Source organism: Dama dama, chromosome 8, assembly GCF_033118175.1.
Source record: "Dama dama isolate Ldn47 chromosome 8, ASM3311817v1, whole genome shotgun sequence".
In the NCBI taxonomy this organism is placed as follows: Eukaryota; Metazoa; Chordata; class Mammalia; order Artiodactyla; family Cervidae; genus Dama; species Dama dama.
The window spans coordinates 49,381,253-49,402,983 of NC_083688.1; the positions used below are offsets into that span (position 1 = coordinate 49,381,253).

General features: G+C 34.2%; 1 protein-coding gene across 2 annotated transcripts in view; it reads left to right on the plus strand.

The window, feature by feature from the left end:
* STK17B (serine/threonine kinase 17b) overlaps positions 1-18,993 on the plus strand; it is a 38,426-nt gene extending 19,433 nt beyond the window's left edge. For both annotated transcript variants that reach the window (XM_061149103.1, XM_061149101.1), the window contains exons 3-8: positions 5,081-5,293; positions 9,230-9,374; positions 10,499-10,625; positions 12,152-12,200; positions 13,373-13,552; positions 15,608-18,993. In XM_061149103.1, coding sequence (XP_061005086.1) covers positions 5,081-5,293; positions 9,230-9,374; positions 10,499-10,625; positions 12,152-12,200; positions 13,373-13,552; positions 15,608-15,890 — 997 coding nt within the window. In that variant the 3' untranslated portion in view covers positions 15,891-18,993. The remainder of the gene's footprint in view (positions 1-5,080; positions 5,294-9,229; positions 9,375-10,498; positions 10,626-12,151; positions 12,201-13,372; positions 13,553-15,607) is intronic.
* The last annotated feature ends 2,738 nt before the right edge of the window (positions 18,994-21,731 follow it).

The window sequence follows — 21,731 nt, forward strand, 5'->3', positions numbered from 1 at the left end:
TATTTATTTACACTGATACTGATCCATTTTGGTTTAATGAAGGTGTAAATTCCTTCAGGCCAAGGAATGACCTGAGATTATGAGACCTACCATTTGAATATATATGAAAATTGCATAAGATATACCAGATAATATGATATGTATTCAGCATTTTGAGCTTTAAATTTAAACTCTTAACAAAGGGAGGATGGTGATCATTTTCTGTCTTTAGTTTGATTTTTATGTTAAAATAGTAAAAGCCCATGTTTGTATTGATGGATGCACAGTAAAATAGTATGAATGATTTTTTGTCTTTGATAATCTCAGTATGAAAACAAAAATTGAAACATGGCAAGTAATTCTGTTCATGGTGGTCTTTTATGTCAAAGATGAAAGCAAGTCGTGGCTTTTTCACTTGTCAGATATTGGGAGCAGTCTTTCTTTTACAGAATAAGGGTGCTAATATCTATGTCACAGACTAAGAGCTAAATATGAAAGCATATTTATTTCATAATTCCAGGCATATTTATTTATTTAATTTTGTGTGCAAAATATTTGGGCCTTTTAATGGTTTATGAAAAGATATAGTTTTTAAAAGCTTTCAGGGTATTTTCAAGAAATAGTTTAGTTCTGAGTCTGTAATTATTTCTGTTTGCATTATACAGGAAAGAGTAAGTGTTCTTTAGTTGACTGTATCTCATTACTCATTAAATAGTCATAGAGTCTTTGCTTTGGAAGAACTTCAATGGTCAGTGGCCTTCTAATATAATATTTTATGCAGTGCAGCAATTTTTCCTGTAATTTTTCTGACAAGTTTTTTATCCAGCCTCAATTTGAATGTCTTAGGAATAGGGAACTCACTTCCTCAGAATATGCCTGTTCCATTTTGTGGGCGCTTACATCCAGAATTCTGTTTTCTGCTAATCTCTACCTAATATACATAGTTCCCCTTTTGTAGCTGCATATAATATCCGTGTAAAAATCCTTTAGAGATTTGAATGTAGCTAAATGTTGTCAGTTTCCTTAGATGCTCATCTTATGACCTGATTTCCAGACAGCTTGCTTGATCCATGTAGCCTCTTCTGGATCACTTGTAGCTTTTTATCCTCAGCCTTAAAATGAAAAAGTCTAGAATGGATGCAATATTGTTAATATCTTACCATCCAAAATACAACAAAACTTTATTGAGATAGCCTGTGTGGGAGCTAGAAGGACTGATTTTTTTTTTTTCTTTGTTGGTTTTGGAGAACATAAACTTTGGGAACAATATTAATAATTTGAAATTGTTTTGTAAATGGGGTGCCATCATAAATCACAATCATAAACTTGACTCAGTTTATAACATTTTAGAGCAAAAATTCATGATAAACTCTGATGAAAACAAATTCAGATTCCTAATATTTCATCTTTTAATAACTTCATGAAAGAGACCTTTTTTCTTTTAGTTGATACGGCCTAATGAGTCACCTGGTAAATGTTGATATGTCTCATTAATAAACCTTGATAAATTGAAGTCATGACCTTTCATCTGCCATGAACTTGCTTTAAATTCTTTCAGTGTTTTACCAATTTTTATATTATCCCACACTTTTGCAAAGTGAAAATTAGGATCATAATCTTGATTCTTCTGAGACTTATATGTTTTGAAACATACAAACATAATTCTAGCATGTGATGATTACAAAATTATCTTTATAAATCAGGTTTTAAATTAATTTTAAGATGTTTAATGTTTTAGAATTTTTCTTTAAACAAATTAGAATAAGATATGTAAAAGTTAGCAGTTAATTTTTGACTGTTCTCAAAAAACTTTGCATTGTTCCTGTTTTTTAACATGTTGGGTAAGTTTTTTCCACCCCTCCCCCAACTGAATCAAGGTTTCATAGGACTTCTTGTGGTTAGAAGGGTGAGGCAGATGCAGAAATAAAACGTCAGCTTCCTTTGTGGCCTACCCTCCCCCCTCCTTTCACATTTTATTGTCTGTTCTAGAATGTAGAAGGGTAACTAACTAGACCTTTTAGCTGCTGGGAAATCTAGTTAGCCTTGCCCTTTTAGGTTATGCATTAAGTATTATTGTTAAGGGTTTTAAATTTTCCTAAATGTTTCTGTTAAATTTCATATAGTGACATTATGTGTTAAGTATTATTTTATGTGTGTGTTTAGGCTCTCAGTCGTGTCTGACTGTGCAACACCATGGACTGTACCTCGCCGGGCTCACCTGTCCATGGGATTCTCCAGGCAAAAATACTGGAGCGGGTTTCTATTTCCTTCTCCAGGGGATCTTCCTGACCCAGGGATGGAACCCATGTCTTACATCTCCTGCATTGGCAGGCAGATATTTTACCACTAGCACCACCTGGAAGCCCTCACTATTATTTTGGATACTTCTAAATGACAATTAGCATTTTAGAATGGAAAACAAATACTTGGTTTTTTCCCCCTAAGTCATCTGATAATTATGGTAAAAATATTTAAAGATCCTCTGGAGAAGAGAATGGCTACCCACTCTAGTATTCTTGCCTGGAGAATTCCATGGACAAAGGAGCCTGTGGGTTACAGTCCATGGGATCACAAAGTGTCAGACACGACTGAGTGATTGACACACATAAATGAATATGTGTGTAAAATTTTGAGTCTCAAAGAAGGTTTAAAAATGTAAATGCTTTAAGTACAGTATACAGAATAGTGCAGTGTATGGTACTGTATTAAGTGCATAACTCTTGCATTCATTCAACAGATATTTCTCTTAATAGAAACAGATGTTTCTATTATGTGTTAGTTAGTGAAGTGTAGATTTTATGATTAATAATTAGGACAGATAGGGTTTCTGCCCTCATAGGGCTTTTACTTAGTGATGAACATTGGCAAATAAGTAGTTACCAATATTGTTTGGTCATCTTTGCTCTGCATTAATAAGTACTCTTCTTGTAAGCCTCATGAGAATACCTGAAACAGTTAAAGTGTTTATTATTATTTAATTTTGCTCTTTGTTTCTGAGAGAATTCTGGCTTGTAGATATAATTATAAAATTACAGCAGAACTTAATTGTTACAGCTGGTACTGTAAACTTTTTCAGATGGACAGAGTTCTTGGCTAACTAGCTTCTGTTTCCTAAGTTTTACAAGGTGAATTTCTTCATAAAACTTAAAATTTCCTTTTTGTTTTAGACAAACTTTCACTTCTGAATCTAAATAAGAATTGGAAGAAGTGAATCTACTTCTTTAAAAAAAAAAATCTTAAAGGAAGGAATTGTTTTGTAGTGGTCAGAATAGAAAGCTAGGATTTCACATCCCGCAATTTATGTCATGGCAGTCCATTTCCATATATGACCTTTCATGAGTCATTTACTCCTAGTCTGACCCAATTTATCCAGTATAAAATCTTTAAACTTGGACACTTTGAATATAAAACAAAGGGACTGATTGACTTTTTTTGTGAGCTCATTGAAATGCTTTGATTTGTATTCCTTTTGCATATGGTGAGAAAATACAAATTAAACATTCTCAAATCTTAAATGAAAAGTTCTATCAAAAAAATAAGTTTATGCATGCACATTTTCTGAGTTGATATATATTTTGATATATGTAGAAGAATCAAATTATAGCTTGACCACTTTCTTAAAATTTTTTTTTGCATTAGTAGCTATACCTTTTCATCTTGATTTCCAGTCAGTGCTTTTCATTGGCACCAATTTTGAGGAAATTGAGAATATAAAGAGTAAGGATCTTTGTCATTCTGCCCTTGACAATAGTAAGTAAAAATGATAAGCAATTTATTCTGTCCCTGACTTCTACCCCAAATTTAAAGTATATTAAAAATAGGTTTTTATTTATACCTGATTTGTTGGTATTCAGTGAGTCATGAGCCTTAGGATAGAAGTTCTTAATTTTAAAACCCATGAACCAGGCTTAGGAAGTTTATGGATAGTCTTTGAAATCTAAAAACCCTCTGGAATTATATGTAAAGCTTTCTTTTTAAAGGCATGTGTACATTTTCTGGGTAGGCAGTCAATAATTTTTATTAGTTTCTTAAAACAGTCTGACTCAAAATAGCTTGAGTCTTTGGGAAACTAGATTTGGGAAAACCGTAGGCTTAGAATATTTGGGCTTCCCTTGTGGCTCAGCTGGTAAAGAATCTGCCTGCAATGTGGGAGACCTGAGTTTGATCCCTGGGTTGGAAAGATCCCCTGGGGAAGGGAAGGGCTACCCACTCCAGTATTCTGGCCTAGAATTCCATGGCCCGTTTATAGTCCATGGGGTATCAAAAGAGTCGAACACTACTGAACGACTTTCACAATCTTTACTTTAGAATACATAGGTTTGCCAGAGTCTTTCAAAAATTGGCTGAAATGTTGAGCACTGTTACTGGATAGAGCTAAAACATGTTTATTCCTAAAACGATAAACATGACTTTAATAATGTGTTTGTACAAAGCTTTTGATAACCATGAATTTTCTTAGTTAATCATGAAGTGTCTTTGGATATTTTCCATAAGACATGTATACTTTTGATATATCTATTACAAGCTTTGTGGACTACTGAGCAATACTAACAGATACTCTGGTAACACAACTGACAAATTGTGATAAAAAGCTTCAAAGGTTGTCGAAAGTGATGTTGAGAGGCAAAATGTTTACACTAATAGAAGTAAACAAGACGAATACCCATTTTTGCATTTAATTTTTTTCATTTGAAGGAAAGCTAAACTTTTTAGCAGAGGGGAATAGACCAAGATACATATCTTCTCTGGAATCTGCCAGACAGAATAATATTTACTCTGTAGGATTGTTATCATACTTAAACAAAATAATTCATATCAAGAGTATGGCATGGAGTTGGTGGGCAAATGAGATCTCTCCATACAATGGTAATGTATCATGTTAATGATATGATAGTGAAGAATAAATATAATTATGTCTTATATTACATTTGCCATTTATATTTTTGTGTGATGATACTATAAATTTTATAAAAGTACATGTAGTAATTGATTAGATTAAGAGAGCAAAGGTAAATTCCTAATGGCATGGATGTTTGAAAGGATTGATAAAGTTATAACAGTATCTGTGTTATACTAACTTTTGTTCTTACTTTTCCCCCAGAGGAAAATTTGCTGTGGTTAGACAATGTATATCAAAATCTACTGGACAAGAATATGCTGCAAAGTTTCTGAAAAAGAGAAGAAGAGGACAGGACTGTCGTGCAGAGATTTTCCATGAAATTGCAGTACTTGAATTGGCAAAATCTTGTCCCCACGTGATTAATCTTCATGAAGTCTATGAAAATACAAGTGAAATCATTTTGATATTGGAATAGTAAGTATACTCTTTAAAAAATTGAAGTAAGTTTATAGTACCTATTTGAATTGGTTGGGTAAGGTTGCTTGAAATGTCAAGAACAAGAATGATAAAAGTGTAACAAGAACTTGTAAAGATTCCTGTTAATAAAATATTAGAGGAACATAGTATATATTCATATATTTTCAGAAAACTTATAATGTGTAGCCTCACACAGATACCCCAAAATGAATTAAACAGCATTCAGTAAACAAATGACAATACAATGTTTATAGTGAAATTGAGTATACTTTCATTGCCAATGGCACAGAAAATAGACTGTTTTCTGCAAAACAGTCTGATGGGCAAATAGGATTGAAATAATTTGTGTATTCATTTATTTGAAAAGCACATCCAGTGAAGTTACCCAAGGAGAATAAAAAGGTAAACTTGCATGAATGAAAGGTAAACCATGTAGTTTGATTTTAATCTTCTACATGTTAACTTTATTGTGTTATGGGAGTTTTTTAAATGATATTCTTGACTTTCTTACTAATTTCTAAACTGTGCTTTAGAAAGCTGTAAAAGACAAACATAGATGTAAGTAGTATATAGTTCACAGATTTATGTGACAGCGTAACTGTACTAAAGTATAATTATCGCATCCATTCACAGATGCACAACACATACACAAGCACATAAGCAAAAAACATAAATACTCCACAATTCTGAATTTTTTCTTCTCTGTAGTCACTGGTCTGGGTGCCTTGTTTTAACAAAGGGCCTGTTAGTCTGTTGCTCTTCACTGCTTTCCATTTATGTTTCCAGTTTCTGCTAACTTCTGCTTCTTGTGTTATCGTTTCTTCTCCTCCTTTTAACTCCTTTTCATTTTCTGTTTACCATAGCTTCATCTTTGGAAAGCTATGGTAAATTATGGTAAAGAGCTTTCCCTCTTTTGTGGGAAAAATGGTAGTCCTACAAAAGACATTGGTCAGCTGGTCAAACTAAGAGGTAGAGACAGTGTAATTGGCTGACAGTCAGTGTTTGTTTGATCTCGTTACTGAAATAAACAAACCCAAACCCCTTAGGATACTTTTCCTGGTATAAAAGTAACATCTATTTATTGTGTTAAATTTAGAATGTATAGAAAATAGAAATCATTTGTAAACAGTGGTTACTTTTATGACATATTCCTCTATTTTGAAATTATTTTATTTTTCTAGGTATGTATACTTTCAGAAACAAAATCATGATCTATTAAGTGTATGGTATTATAATCCTTTTTTTCCACTTAAGAATATGTTGTGTGCATTTATATATGTATACATATATGTATATATGTATATATATGTGTGTGTATATATATGTATGTATATATATATATATTATATAATATAGTGTTTCTAAAAATGAATTTTAATTTAGCAAGGACTTTTAAAGTTGACTTCATAATCAGAGTTTAACAAGCAGCCCCCAAATTCAGAAAGGCTAGATGTTGGCTAGATTTGGAATTAATATGTGTTGACTCATTATAATAATAGCTAATATTTATTGAATATTTACTGTGTGTCAGACACTGTATTAAATACTACAAGTGATCTGCTTTGATCCTTATAACATCTGTTGTACTCAGTACTTGATGTGACTTTTCTGATTTAATTCCTAGAGCAAGCCAGTGAAGTTAGAGCTGTCATTTTTTGTTATGTATCACTGTGTTACAGTGGAAGAAACAGAAGCATGTTTTGCCCCAGCTTGGGTAACTAGTTAGGCAGGGTCTGGATGGAAGTCAGGCTGCTTGTTTTAGTAGGTACTTCCACAGGCAGCCTGCTGTCTTCTTATGTCTAGGCATTGGGAAGTGCTTTACATGTGTTTTCTCAAGTGGTTTTCTTATATTTTATTTTGAACTTTAGAATTAATGAGAATTCTGTCTATTGAATTAACTTTAGAGATTGTAATGTCAGTGTTGGTATATAAAAAATTATGAAGTGTTCAAGAATGAATTTTTCATCTAAGCATTTTATGCTGCCATATACTGCTGGATACTGAAGAATTTAGATCTTTCTGGTATTTCCCATAGTTTTGGGTATTTTCCATATTTTAAGAGTGGCTAGGGATCCATATTCCATATGATTTTCTTTTAATAATCTAATTATTTCATCTGATTTCTTATCAGATGTGTCTTATAAAGGGTCCAGCAAAGAACTCATTCTAAGAGAATCTGAAGTATCTCTTCATTTTCTTATTTGCTTACGATTGCATTATTAACCTTATCTGTAGTGTCCTTGCAGGAATATATTTTGACCACTTGTTTTGAGAAGATTCATTTCATTAAAGCTAAATAACATAACCAGAAAGGGGAGAAGTGAGGTATCCTCAGTAGCTTGGCCTGCAGAATCCCTCTTCCCTCAGGAGACCTTGAGCAAGGTTATGACAAATAAACAACTGACGTGTGAACTGAGGGGCCACATGGGTAGTCTGAATATTAGCTATTCACAAAGATTAGTTTCTTTTTTAGATGAATGAATTTCTAATGTTGTCTTCTGGTACCTAACTTTGGAGGTCACTATTACATGTTTTATAGCAAAGTAAATTTTTCATACTCAGATTGTCTTTACTATGAAACCTTGAAGTCAGATCTTGAAGTTAGCTTCTCATGAACTTTCTGGGAATTGTGGGGGCTGGAAGTCATTGAGATATGCAGTAAACATTATTGAGTAATGCAGTAAACATGCCCACGTGTGCCTTAGCAGCTGTCCCACAGATTTCTCTGAAACACTGTCAAGTGTCAGCGACAAAGCCCTGCAGCTTCTGATCGGCACACTCTGTGCAGATGACCTCATGGCCTGGTTACCTCTGCAAGTGTGAAGGGTCAGTCCCGTGATTTTCAATGAGACTTGGATTTGTGACCACTGATTCTTTTTCCTTCTTGTGACTCCAGATATACATGACATGCTTCTTCCTCTTGACAGTCACCAAGACTAATGAATTGCACTTTGAGCTGCTCTGAAGAATGACTGTCTATTCCATTATTCATTCATTCAACAGACACTTACTGAGTACCTTCTATGTGCCAGACACTCTTCTTGTTGCTGTGGATACAGGAGTGAACCAAAGGGGGGAAAATAGTGTTCTGTGAAATAAATGAGTTTCTGATTTATCATATAGAGTAGGCTTTACTTGAGATATTCCCAAACATACCTTATAAATTTTTATTAATAACCGTCTAGATTTTTTTTTGCAGGATTTCTGACAGTTTTTATCTCATTCGTTTCAATTTAGTCCTTAGAGAAAAATCTGTTGAGTTCAGTTATATCTCTGTTTTACAGATGAGGAAGCTCAAATAAGTGATTGACCCTAAATTATATTGCTGGCAAATAGCAGATTTATGATTTAACTTTCAATCATTTGATTTCAAATCTAGGAATTTTTCATTATGCATTTGTTGGCATTCTTTAGATTTTCAGCTCTTATAAACAAAGAAAAAAAATTTGGGTTCTGGCCCCAACTATTCTTTGTAAAGCTGCAACACAGGATATTGGTTAAGAATGTAGATTCTCATCCATATTATACAGATTTAGATTCTGCTGTCTCACTTAATTTCACCTCTTTGTATTTATTTCTTTATCTGTAAAATGGGAATGGTAGCCATGATGCACATGATTGTCTTGAGAATCAAAATATCTGTCTATATACAGATGACAGGTATGTTTATATATAATGAATAAATGAGTAAAATAGAGCAGAGCTGAGCTCACAGGTGAATACTAGCACCCAGACTTTAAACTATTCTTGTCATTTATTTTATTTCTTAAAAATCCCTCCCAGCACCATTCACTGCCCCCCATTAAATGTGTATATATAGAGAGATTAACGTTTAGGTGGCCATATCTTTTACTTAAAGGTATATAGTATTTAAAAGTTGTCATTTTTAGATCAATGATTTTTCAAGTTTCTATTCTTTGAATTTTATTTCAGTGCTGCAGGTGGAGAAATTTTCAATTTGTGTTTACCTGAGTTGGCTGAAATGGTCTCTGAAAATGACATTATCAGACTCATTAAACAAATACTTGAAGGAGTTCATTACCTACATCAGAATAACATTGTACACCTTGACTTAAAGGTAATGTCATGTAGTTTTAAGTACCAATACATCTCTGTTCCTTCTCTGCTCTTGCTTTGCGCAACTAACTCAAACTGGTATTGAGAGGAAACAATAGGCCATGCTTGTCTAGACTGTGTATGTGCTACGTGGACTTACTTCTGTATTGATAGATAGAAGACTGCATGTGTGAGCAGCTCAGATTAATCACTGGGCTTTTAAAAACCATCATTACATATGTTCTAATGCTACCGTCATGTCACTCCATCCTGTTCTTACTGTTCTTACCTTGGACTTTTTGTCTTATAAAACTGTCTGTCTCTGAAATACTTAATTTTTAGCTACCTCTTGAAGATAATCTGCTAGTCCTTACTCCTTTGCTCCCATTATCCTCATTTATCTTTCTCTTGAGGCTTTTAGTCTTTTGGCTTCTCCTTTTCCCACACCCCGCCCCAGATCACTCAGGCCCCTTCCCAAACCCTGAGGTACCACTTCAGCCTCTCGTTTTACTATCCTTTCTCCTTATCCTTCCTCTGTAGCCATACAGGATCCTAGAAGTCTGGATCAAATCATCTCTCGTTTGAACACTGGACTCCTCCCTTCCTGGACACTCTCCTTGTCATGGACCCTCCCATGCCTCTTTCTGTCTGAGGTACAGTCCTGGGGTAGTCAGACCCAGGACCGTACCACTGTACTCAACCATTAGCTCTTTCTGGGTGTGAATGTGTTTTTATTTGTTCATGCCTTCTTTCATGCTATTCTCTAGACCACTTTTCTCACTGGCATGCTTCTGTTTAGCCTTCAGGATTCACCTTAAGCATCATCTCTACTGCAAAGCCTTCTTGGACTTTCTTATGGGCAGAAAATTAAGCAGTCTTTACTACCGAATATTCTGTATATCATAATCAGTTAATCAATCAATGTATCCATCTTTTTTTATTAAAACCAAGAATACTCTTGAAGTGTATTTTTTTACTTATCATTGACTCTATAGCTCCTCCTAAGTAGTACTTCAGTAAATGTTTGGTGGATGACTCAATAAATGTTTAATAGCTAAACAAATTCTACTTAAGTTACCTCTGATTTGAGTTTAGTATTGTTTTCTTGTTTTATATTATTTATCATTTCTTGTTGTATTTTATTAGCCACAGAATATATTATTGAGCAGCATATATCCTCTTGGGGACATAAAAATTGTAGATTTTGGAATGTCTCGAAAAATAGGGAATGCATGTGAACTTCGGGAAATCATGGGAACACCAGAATACTTGGGTAAGAATTTCCTTTATTTTATATACCACTTTGAAATTTATTAATAAGTGATACCTATATAGAACTATTTTAGGGCATGTAACTCCAGGATATATTTGGTTCAAATATTTTAGTGCATTAAAATTCGATTTTGACATATTTAAATGAATTGTAGTGAATTGAGACAATCACAATTTACAGGACATTGGATATATAAGTTAAAAATTTAATGTTTGTGTATAAAAGCTTTGTACATAAAGAAAAATAGGTAAAAAGGAAGTTAGGAAGCAGAAGAAAATGAAAAAAGAGGAAAACTGAATCAGTGTTACTGCATTTAAAGCCTTTTTGTTTGATAGATGTCACTTTTACTTTTGTCCTAGTGAGGTTTTTGCTGAGAGTTGTAAAAGGAGGATTTTTAAAAAGAAGGGTGTTAAGTAGAACCTATTATTAGATAATCTAGGAATATTGTACTAAATCAACAAATTAGATCATGGAGATGAAAGATGTTTTTAAGTCCTGTAAAGCAGCACATAAATGGTAAAGTATTTTGGTTTGTAGCAACAGTCTTTTTACACTCTTTGTTGTTGCTCATACTGATATCCCTGTGCAGGCATTGGAAAGATACGGGTAAACAGAACAGGTGCTACTGAGCAAGGGAGCTGGCTTTCCCAAAATGAAAAACAAAGCAAATTACTAACTTCTAAATGCTGATAGAGGCTACAGTGTCCTCAAATAATGATTGTAATTATATATAATATAGTTCACAGAAGTATGTGAGAAGGTAGCAGGTGGTGCAGTGGAGGCTGACAATATATGTGACTCAAAGGCTTTATTAAGCAGACTGTTATGCTTTAGATAACAGTCTCTCTTTGGAGAAGTTATGAAACCATACTGTGAAACTAAAAAGTTATTCAAGTATAGGTACTAGTTTGGACTCTACTAATGTTCTGAAAGTATAGAGAATTTATGTTGTACCATTAAATTTTTTTGGCGGGGGTGGGGCCGGGGCAAAGGAGGAGACTGGAAAATTAATTGCTTAGGAAGCTAGGTTTTAGATAGTTTAAAAGGGATATTTAATCTACTTGAAAATCTGAAAACACTTCCAGGAAGCTGGTTTGTTCATAGTGTCATTTTTTAATGCATATGAGTCTATTTACCCTGAGAAGAAAAACCAAAATCATTCTAATAAAATAACTCAAACTAATTCCTAACAGAGTAATAAAACTAAAATTGTAAAAAGATTTGAGCTTCTAACATTTTACTTCTTCATAATTGCTTTTTCTGAGGTTAATCTTAATCGTTTTAAAAAAAATACTGCATAGCTACTGGTTACTCCCAGAATATAATTGGTGCTTTTGAACCATCTGGTTATATAATTTTCTCAACATTAGGTATATCTAAATGTCCAATCACAGGATAATAAATTCTGTGCTAAATTTCTGCTGATATATTGGTAATTCTTTAAAATTAAATCCAGTTTACTTCAAAGTAACTGTCATGTTTTTTTATTTGTCAGTATTGAATTTGAATTTTATTTTCTCTTTCAGCTCCAGAAATCCTGAACTATGATCCCATTACCACAGCAACAGATATGTGGTAAGATTTTGTTAATTACTTGTATTCCTTTATTAAAAGCTGGTTAATACATATTCTGTGGTTCTTTGGTTCAAAATGTAAATAGTAAGGCTATCTTTAAAAGATTTTATTTGAGTATCATTATTATGCCACAGGAAAACATTTACCTGTTCATTCTTTTTAATAAGTTTGGCTCTGAGCCAAAGTACAGGAATAAATAGGAAAATCCCTTTCCCGGAGGAAGACTCCTTCTGGTAAAAGAACAAAATAGTCATAGTACTATGCGTGCTATATGTTCTATAATAAAGATAGAATGCTATTTAACAACCATGGAGGAAGCAGCGGGCAAGCACCAGATGGGAGACATATGATCTAGGTCTAAGAGAACTAGGAAGATATTTACTCAATAGAAAAATGAGATTAGATCCATTTAAAAGTTTAGTTATATGAGAGTATATTTATTGGGTATTGTGAGTTTATATGGTTGACACAGAGAGAATATTATAGGGTAGAGATGGCATTGATACCAGAACTTTACTTGAGATCACAGTGGTGGACTGACTCCATCAGACCAAGAGGAAGAGCTTAGTTTGCCATGTAGGGGGGTGAAATGGGTTTGGTAGGAAAAAGGGTCCTATGGCTGAATAGGTGGGTGAAATAGGTGCTATATATGTATTGCCTTTTTCTGGTTCCTGAACACAGTTGTCATTAACATATTTATGGTTCTAAAAGTTTTGCAATTAAAAAGAAGTCTGCCTGCCCAATACTGTGCTTTACCAAACCTGCAGCCTCTGTTTGTATGGAATCGTATTTATGTCTCACAGATCATCACTGTGTCATTGAACACCATTTGGGAAATGCCACTCAGGACAGCTTTGTATACTTGATAAACAGGTATCTGTGTGAAGGGCAGACTGTAGATATAATGATACATATTTAATACATTATTTTTATATAACATACATGTGCATTATTCCCTCAGTCTTTTTCTGTGAGGCAAACTTTGAGACAGCATAATTATTTCAGCTTTAATAGTATACTATGGGAACTTTGAAAAGCAGTTTAAAATCTGTAGTTTAACTGCACAAGATTTGAGGACAGGAATATGTTGAGAATCAATTTTACTTTATATAAGTGTTTTAAGATTAACACACATTTTAAGTTCCCATCTTCTCAGTTATTTGTTTTTTCAGGAATGTTGGTGTAATAGCATATATGTTATTAACTCACACATCCCCATTTGTGGGAGAAGATAATCAGGAAACATACCTCAATATTTCTCAAGTTAATGTAGATTATTCGGAAGAAACTTTCTCATCAGTTTCACAGCTGGCCACAGACTTCATCCAGAGCCTTTTAGTAAAAAATCCAGAGTAAGTAATATTAATTTACTTAAATACTATTACAAAATAAATTACATATGACTATTAAGAAAGATACATTGTAAAACAGTATAAAATTATTAGATGTTTGCTTTCTTAAGTTTCAGGTAAAATGGGAAGAGAGGTGGTATGAGAGATCATTAAATGACAAATCTATAACTTCAAGCATAGGAAATGTAAAATACATAACAGGAAATCTTGAAACGAAGAGAAGATTTGGGTTATCTCTCTCTCAACCTGCTACTATCCTCTGAAATTCCTTAAAATGGTTAGTACTAGAACCAATGGCTCAGCAGTGAAGAATCCACTGCCATGCATGCGATGCAGGAGACATGGGTTCAGTTCCTGGGTCAGGAAGATGCCACGGAGGAAGAAATGGCAACCCACTGCAGTAGTCTGGAAAATCCCACGGACAGAGGAGCCTGGAGGGCTACCGTCTGTGGGGTCACAAAGAGTCAGGCACAACTGAGCAACTAAACACACACACCAAAGATGTATAATATACGTGGCTGGTTATGATAAGACTTTGGTATGAATTATTTATAGTGAAATAACTATAGTTGTATAACAAGTTCAAATACTGATTGTCAAATTTTTAAGGAGCAGATACTCTTTGCCTGCTAAAGAAGGTACTTGAAAGTATGTCTTAAGACTCTTACCTCACTCATTGGCAACTTCAAAGCAGGAAAAGAAAAAGCTCACCTCCTTTTCTTTACCGGGATAAGTCCTGTATGTGTGTACTCAGTTGCTTAGTTGTGTCTGACTCTTTGCAGTCCTATGGACCGTAGCCCACCAGGCTCCTCTGTCTGTGGAATTTTCCAGGCAGGAGTACTGGAGTGGATTGTCATTTCCTCCTCCAGGGGATCTTCCCGACCCAGGGATGGAACCCAGGTCTCCTGCATTGCTGGTGAATTCTTTACGGCTGAGCCACCTGAGAAGCCCCCGGGTCAGCCCTATTTACCTTAAAATGCCTTGGCTGCATGTAACTCAGATGCTGTGATATACTGTCTTGGGCTGGGATCCTGGATTTGTTACTTGTTAAGTCTTCTCTCTCTGACAGTTGCTTAATCTCCTGGAGGATTCACTTTCCTTATTTGCTTAAGAAAAAAAACCATAGGCTTAATGCAAGTCTTAACAAACACTGGCTAGCTCTATTTTGGGCTTCCCAGGTAGTGCTCTTGGTAAAGAACCTGCCTGCCAATGCAGGAGACGTAAGAGTCACGGTTCGGTCCCTGGGTCAGGAAGATTCCCCTGGAGGAGGACGTGGCAACCCACTCCAGTATTCTTGCCTGGAAAATCCTACGGACAGAGGAGCCTGGCAGGCTACTATTCATAGATCGTTATTTAATAGAAATAGTTATTATTCTCTGTGTTTATGGTTTTAAACTGTTTAGTTTTCTTAAATATTTTTCACTTAGATTCTAACATTTCTGTAATGAGTACCTTAATTTTTTTATAATCATAAAATCTTTTTTAATAATCATAAAAATTGAACATAAAAACAAAGACTAAGGAAACCTACATTCTAATGGTTATGGTGGTTATGTTAAGGTTGAAGTTTTCTTTCCTTCTGAAATATTATGATATTTGACCATGTTGCTTTCACAAGAGAAAACAAAATTTAAAAACTAAAAATATTAGATAAACATCTTTGAAGAGTAGTCTCTGTTTCCAAGATTTAACTGTTACTACTTTTTAAGAATAAAGTATATAGAGATTATAATTTACTTACATGTATTTTCCTTCAAAGGGTTTATAGACCCAAGAGTCTTTATAATTTTACTGATTTTTATTTGCAAGGCTAAAATATGTTCCCTAGTGTTTTGACTAGATAGCCCTGTCTGTAAGCTTCATGATATGTCAGCACATGTCAGAATTAAACAAACTGTAGGTGTTCCACTTTTCTTATTATTATTCCCTCCTGTACTATGGGTATGTGTTATTTTCAGAATAGACAAAAAAAATAAGCCTATAATGTACTGAACTACAGACATTTCCAACCTGATTTTTAGATCTCAATTTTTTCTCGGTGCTTTTCATTCAAAGGAAAAGACCGACAGCCGAAATCTGCCTTTCTCATTCTTGGCTGCAGCAGTGGGACTTTGGAAACTTGTTTCACCCTGAAGAAACCTCCGGTTCCTCTCAAAGTCAGGATCATACAGTAAGGTCCTCAGAGGACAAGACTTACAAACCCTCTTGTAATGGTACCTGCAGTGACCGAGAAGACAAGGAGAACATCCCGGAGGACAGCAGCTTGGTGTCCAAAAGATTCCGCTTTGATGACTCATTGCCTAACCCCCACGAACTTGTGTCAGATTTGCTCTGTTAGCACTTTTCTCCTTAACCCATTTGAACTGAATCTGGAATCTGAAATCCACTCCCGTGTGAGATTGTGGTTTGTAGCTTCACGTATGGCATGTTTATATTGTAAATGCACTTTTGCATTGAAGAATTTAGGGAAATGTTTGAATGCTAAATTAGTAGTTACTAGCATAATTTCATTCCCTATACTGAGATATCAACTCTTCAAAAAATATTTAAATATATAACAAAAATAAAATTGTACTTGTGAGTTTACATGTTAATGAAAGAATTTGGGTTCAAATGGATTTATCAAAATGTCTTCCATATCAGGAAAAAAGTGATTTGGGTTATATTATGGTTGATGTAAACTAAACAAAATGAACACAATTGAATTTAATAGATTCTCCAAGGTAAGCCCTACACCATGCCTCTATTGACAAAATTTTGTTTAGGATAACAGTTTCAAGTTTAAATAAAAATATAGCTATTCTATAGATGCTCAAGATATTTAACACTTGAAAGTGTTTTTCAGTCATGGATATTTTGAAACTGCATTACATATGATCCACTATATGAGACAGGTCCTTTAACCAGAGCAGAGGAGGGGTTAGAAAGTGGATTAGGGATATTCTATACCAGTTAAGACAGAGGAAAGAGCAGCATGGCATCATTTTTAACTCAAATGTCTTTTGCCCACTCTCACCATACTTCAGATTTAACAAGGTCTGCAAGATGGAGAATAGAAGCTATTCAAGTGTAGAGGGTTTTCATCCTCCAGATTCTCTAGAATAGAAGATGCTTAGATGAAGCTGAATGGGCTCTATTTTCAGTCAACGAAACATATTTATTAATTGAATGTAGAAGAAAGTACTGACAGACTTACACAACTGGCAGGATTTTAAGTATCTTCTGAGTTGTGGAGTGCAAGCCAGTCATTCAGAGTTGTAAAAGTATGCATAAGACATCATAGCACAGTAGGACTGCCAGCACAGTGCCAGTCAGCAGTAGCGAGGTGAACGTGGGCATAAAACATAAAGTCATGAAGAACTCTCCCAGGGTGTGACAGGGCTCAGCAGAGTGGCCTTTAATGGGGTTTCGCTGGGGCCACTGCAGGTAATAGTCTAAGGACAGCAGAATGATGGGAGGCCGGTGACTATGTTCAGTCCTAAGGGGGTGGGGATTGACTCCTATTGGGTAATCTTTGATGACTTTCCACCTGGAGACTACTCAAACTCATGTTATCAAGGTAAGATAACTGTAACTTTGCAACCATGATACTGTGTCAAAAGAAATTCAGTTTTGTCAAAAGAAATCCTTGAGTCTTTTCCCTTTGAATTATATGTTATTCTAAAAAAACTTGTTGAAATTTGTGAGATCCCAAATAACTTAAAAACTTTTTAATAACCATCAGATTGCTTTATTTAGGTAAATGGAGAATTCTTTTTACATCTTCAACATTTCTTGAAGGAAAAGTTATTTCTGCTTGTGTGTGTGTATATGTGTAAATGTGTTCGTATAGATGTATGTATATATGTATAGATAGATGAAATAAGTCCTTAGACAAATTTCTGTTAGAGATTCTTCCCTCCAGTATATTGCACTCAGCTCAGGTGCTGAAGAAGCTCTCATCTTAAGACATGTAAATGTACATTTAACTTCCTTAAGAAGTAGTTATCGGTTCAATAAACTAGTCAATGCAGAAGCTAATTGGGCTTCTGTATATCTAAACTGATGAGTTTTTTTTCTGAATCGTTGGTTGTCCATTTATTTGCCTTCAGTATTAAGCTAATGCAGGTAAAGTTTAGTAAGTCATTGGAGAAAGAGGAAATTATTACTTTTACAAAAGACCATATTATATTTTTTAATTTCCAGAGGAATTATGCCATACTAAAAATCAAGCAGTGTTTGAATTTTGAATTATAAACTGTTTCTTAAAAAATATTTTATGCCAGTTTACTTTTATTCTGAGGAATCTTAAAATAGTTTATCTGCTTCCCCTTAGTTAATAGAATACACAGGGTTATAAATTTGCATACCTTTTTCCCTACCAATTTTCATTGTAAAAGCAACTAGTTGTTACCCAAACAGTATAAAAGTTCAGTTTTTTCATAAAGATGAGCTTAAAATTTTCTCTGATTGATATATGAGAATAAACCAATTTTTAGAGGAACTTATTCACAAATAACTGTTACTTATTAAATTTTTTTGTTGATAATTATAAAATAATTCTTACTTTCTTCCCACAAGATTGAAAGCAAATGTTAATTGAAACGGTTAATATATATTCCCACTGAAGTGGGAATATGGAGATCCCCTCAGAGGTGAATAGATGTCAGTAATCATCTGAGGATTAATGTTATATTGTGATGGGTTTATAAAGTATAATTTGCTTTTTGGTTAGGATCTTTGGATCAATAGGATTAAAAATAGAAGAGGTATAGCTGACAATCATGTATCATTTAAACTTTTTTCCCCCACACTAAAATTAACCTAACTCTGAGCAGTAAAATTATCATGGCACTTTAAAGAAAGTAAGCAGGACCTGTTCTCCAGGTTGTAATGAGATAAGGCACCTGTTCCAGAATATAAATCGGCACACTGCTTCCTTTATCAAGAAACTCGTTATAAAAGAAATAGCCGATTAGTGACATAATAGATTTCCATTCTGGCACAAGCTCTTTCTTTCATTTTGAATGAGTCACAAATCATTCATAGACCAAAATTTGAATAGCCTTGCTGTAAGTAACATTTATAACTGTTGATATTTTATAACTGTTTACATTTCCTCTGTATATATTTGAATTTTCAGTTTGACATCTGACTTGGAAACTTGTCCTTATTCATTGTTGTATAAGCAATTGTACTTTAATTTTGAATTGTATTAAAATTAAGTTATCTGACTTCCAATTTGGGAAATTATTACTAGTTTATAATTTTATGAAAGTTTAAAGAACTTTAAACTCAAGTATAAATTTCACACAAATTACAACTGCCGTCCATCTCAACTTTTATTCAGTAATCATGTTGCTTAAGGCATATTGCCTACAATTGTTTTGAATACTGCAGTTAAAAAAAATGACATCAACTTAATGATCCTTTTGGTTACAAATTAAAAAGCATTTTTTTTTTACATTTGTGGTTGTCTTTTGCTTTAAAGTACTTCTAAATTTGTTACTCCTAAATGCTAACCTCTTTGCCTGGAGTCTATGTAGCCTTTGACCCACATCGTCTTTGAACTCCTTTTCTAGTACAGCTATGTTTATTAGATCCAGTCTGTTGGATAAAGCACATAAATTTGAAAACAAGAAGGGCTATTCACTTCTTCTAAGTAATAATACTCTTAGAAAATGTCAATGTATGGCAGTGCACTGTGCTGCATAGAGATGAATAAAATCACCATGTAAGAAGTATGAAGTGTGATGAGAGAAATGATGTGCAGACTTGACAATTCGTAGGAAGGAGGTATTGATAAAAATTTGGAAACTTTTTTTCAGTTGTGAGCACCTTCAGTTTCCATATCTTCTTTTTCTGACACACAGGCACTCCCTAGTTTTTCTCTTTAGCCCCCTTTCCTCCTAGTCACTGAAGTTACATGTGTTATCTTTATGTGGATATAAGTATCCTCAAATGTAAACTACCTCTAAGTAAATTGATGATCATATTCTCCCTTTCTATATTACCTCCTCACCGAACTTCTTGGATTCATGTTATCTCCCTTAGTTAACACAGCATTAAATCTCTAGGTGTCATTCTAAAAATTTTGTTCTCTTACTGCTCCTCTTTCTATTAATTATTAATTTCTATCAATGATATTTCTTTATATATTTTGTAGTCATTTCCTTTCAGCTCGTACTGGTACACATTCATTTATATCTAGACTATCTAGATCATCCAGAAAAATGTCAACAAATTTTTCTATAAAGGGCCAGTTATAATAACTTTTATATAATCTGTTAAGCTTTGCAGGCCAGACAATGCCTTGTTACAACTTCTGAATTCTGCTCTAGGAGTATGAACTGTTCAAGAATATCCGTAATGTGCAAGGGTGGGTGCAAATGTGGTCGGTATCAAATGAATAATATCTCACATTTAGATTCCATGCCAACTCCATGCTGTCGTCAACTTTCAGAATAAGCAAAAAAAAAGGGATTGTTTTATAATTAGTCGGAAGATTTCCTCCCTCTGTGGTTCACCACTGGAATTTAAATTTAGTGATTGTAATACCCCTTTGAAAGGCCAAAAGAAAGATATGTGCTAATTATACCAATATTTCTAGCCAGATGGTAAAATGCAAGTGGGTCACTAATTACAGATACAATTGTAAGTTGTAGAGTCACTCTAGTTATACTGAGTAAACAAATGAGTGCAAAATGTATGTGGAAAAAATTAGAAGACAGTATTATTGAACAAAGGAAGATTCTCCATATCTCCATAGCAGAAGGTATATCTTCTATTAATCAATCACTATGAGTAAATTTATGAGGTTTTCCTGGTTTTAACTGAATTCACTGCCTATACAGTCATAGGAAATCAAATTTTAGAAATGAAACATTGCAATTTACTTGTTTCTTCTTTTGAAAGAAGTTGTTAGCCCAATTTATTGAGAACGTGATTGGTTTTTTAATTGGGATTTGCACAAAAAGGCTTCTGAAATAAATGAATATTTAAGTAATCACAGACTAAAGACCATTGAAAACAAGCTATAAAGGGAGAAAAAGAGCTGGGCCATTTATTTAGGGGCCTTTTTGGCCGCTTTAACCTGTGTGAACATCAATTACTTCTTCAACAAAACAGCAGTAATCAGCTGTTTGCTTCTTTGATTAGTTCTGGTCCTAATTCATTTAATACTAATGATTAAGCATGGGATACTGCAAATAAACCTGTCTCCTTTATTCCCAGAAATAGAATAACTACAATGGCCAGTGGCTGAGCTCATTTATATCATCAAATTTGTGAGAGATTTAATTACTTAGGCTTTGCTCCCTTGTCCCAAACAGCATGCAACATTGTATCTAAGTATCTGTTGAATTTTTGAAGATCTTTATGGTATGTGAATAGGTGTTTATGTGTTTATATAAAAATATCACCTGTGAGGATGTCTATTCAGAGATATATAAGATGTTAATTAAAAGAGGAAGAATATAGTTTACTAAGGGCCCAAAATAGGGATACCAAGGGAACATTTCATGCAAATATGGACACAATAAAGGACAGAAATGGTATGGACCTAACAGAAGCAAAAGATATTAAGAAGAGGTGGCAAGAATATACAGAAGAACTATACAAAAAAGATCTTCACAACCCAGAAAATCACGATGGTGTAATCACTCACCTAGAGCCAGACATCCTGGAATGTGAAGTCAAGTGGACCTTAGGAAGGATCACTAGGAACAAAGCTAGTAGAGGTGATGGAATTCCAGTTGAGCTATTTCAAATCCTAAAAGATGGTGCTGTGGAAGTGCTGCACTCAATATGCCAGCAAATCTGGAAAACTCAGCAGTAACCACAGGACTGAAAAAGATCAGTTTTCATTCCAATCCCAAAGAAAGACAATGCCAAAGAATGTTCAAACTACCACACAATTGCACTCATCTCACATGCTAGCAAACTGATGCTCAAAATTCTCCAAGCCAGGCTTCAACAGTACATGAACCGTGAACTTCCAGATGTTCAAGCTGGATTTAGAAAAGGCAGAAGAACCAGAGATCAAATTGCCAACATCAGTTGGATCATTGAAAAAGCAAGAGTTCCAGAAAAACATCCACTTCTGCTTTATTGACTATGCCAAAGCCCTTGACTGTGTGGATCACAACAAACTATGGAAAATTCTTCAAGAGATGGGAATACCAGACCACCTGACCTGCCT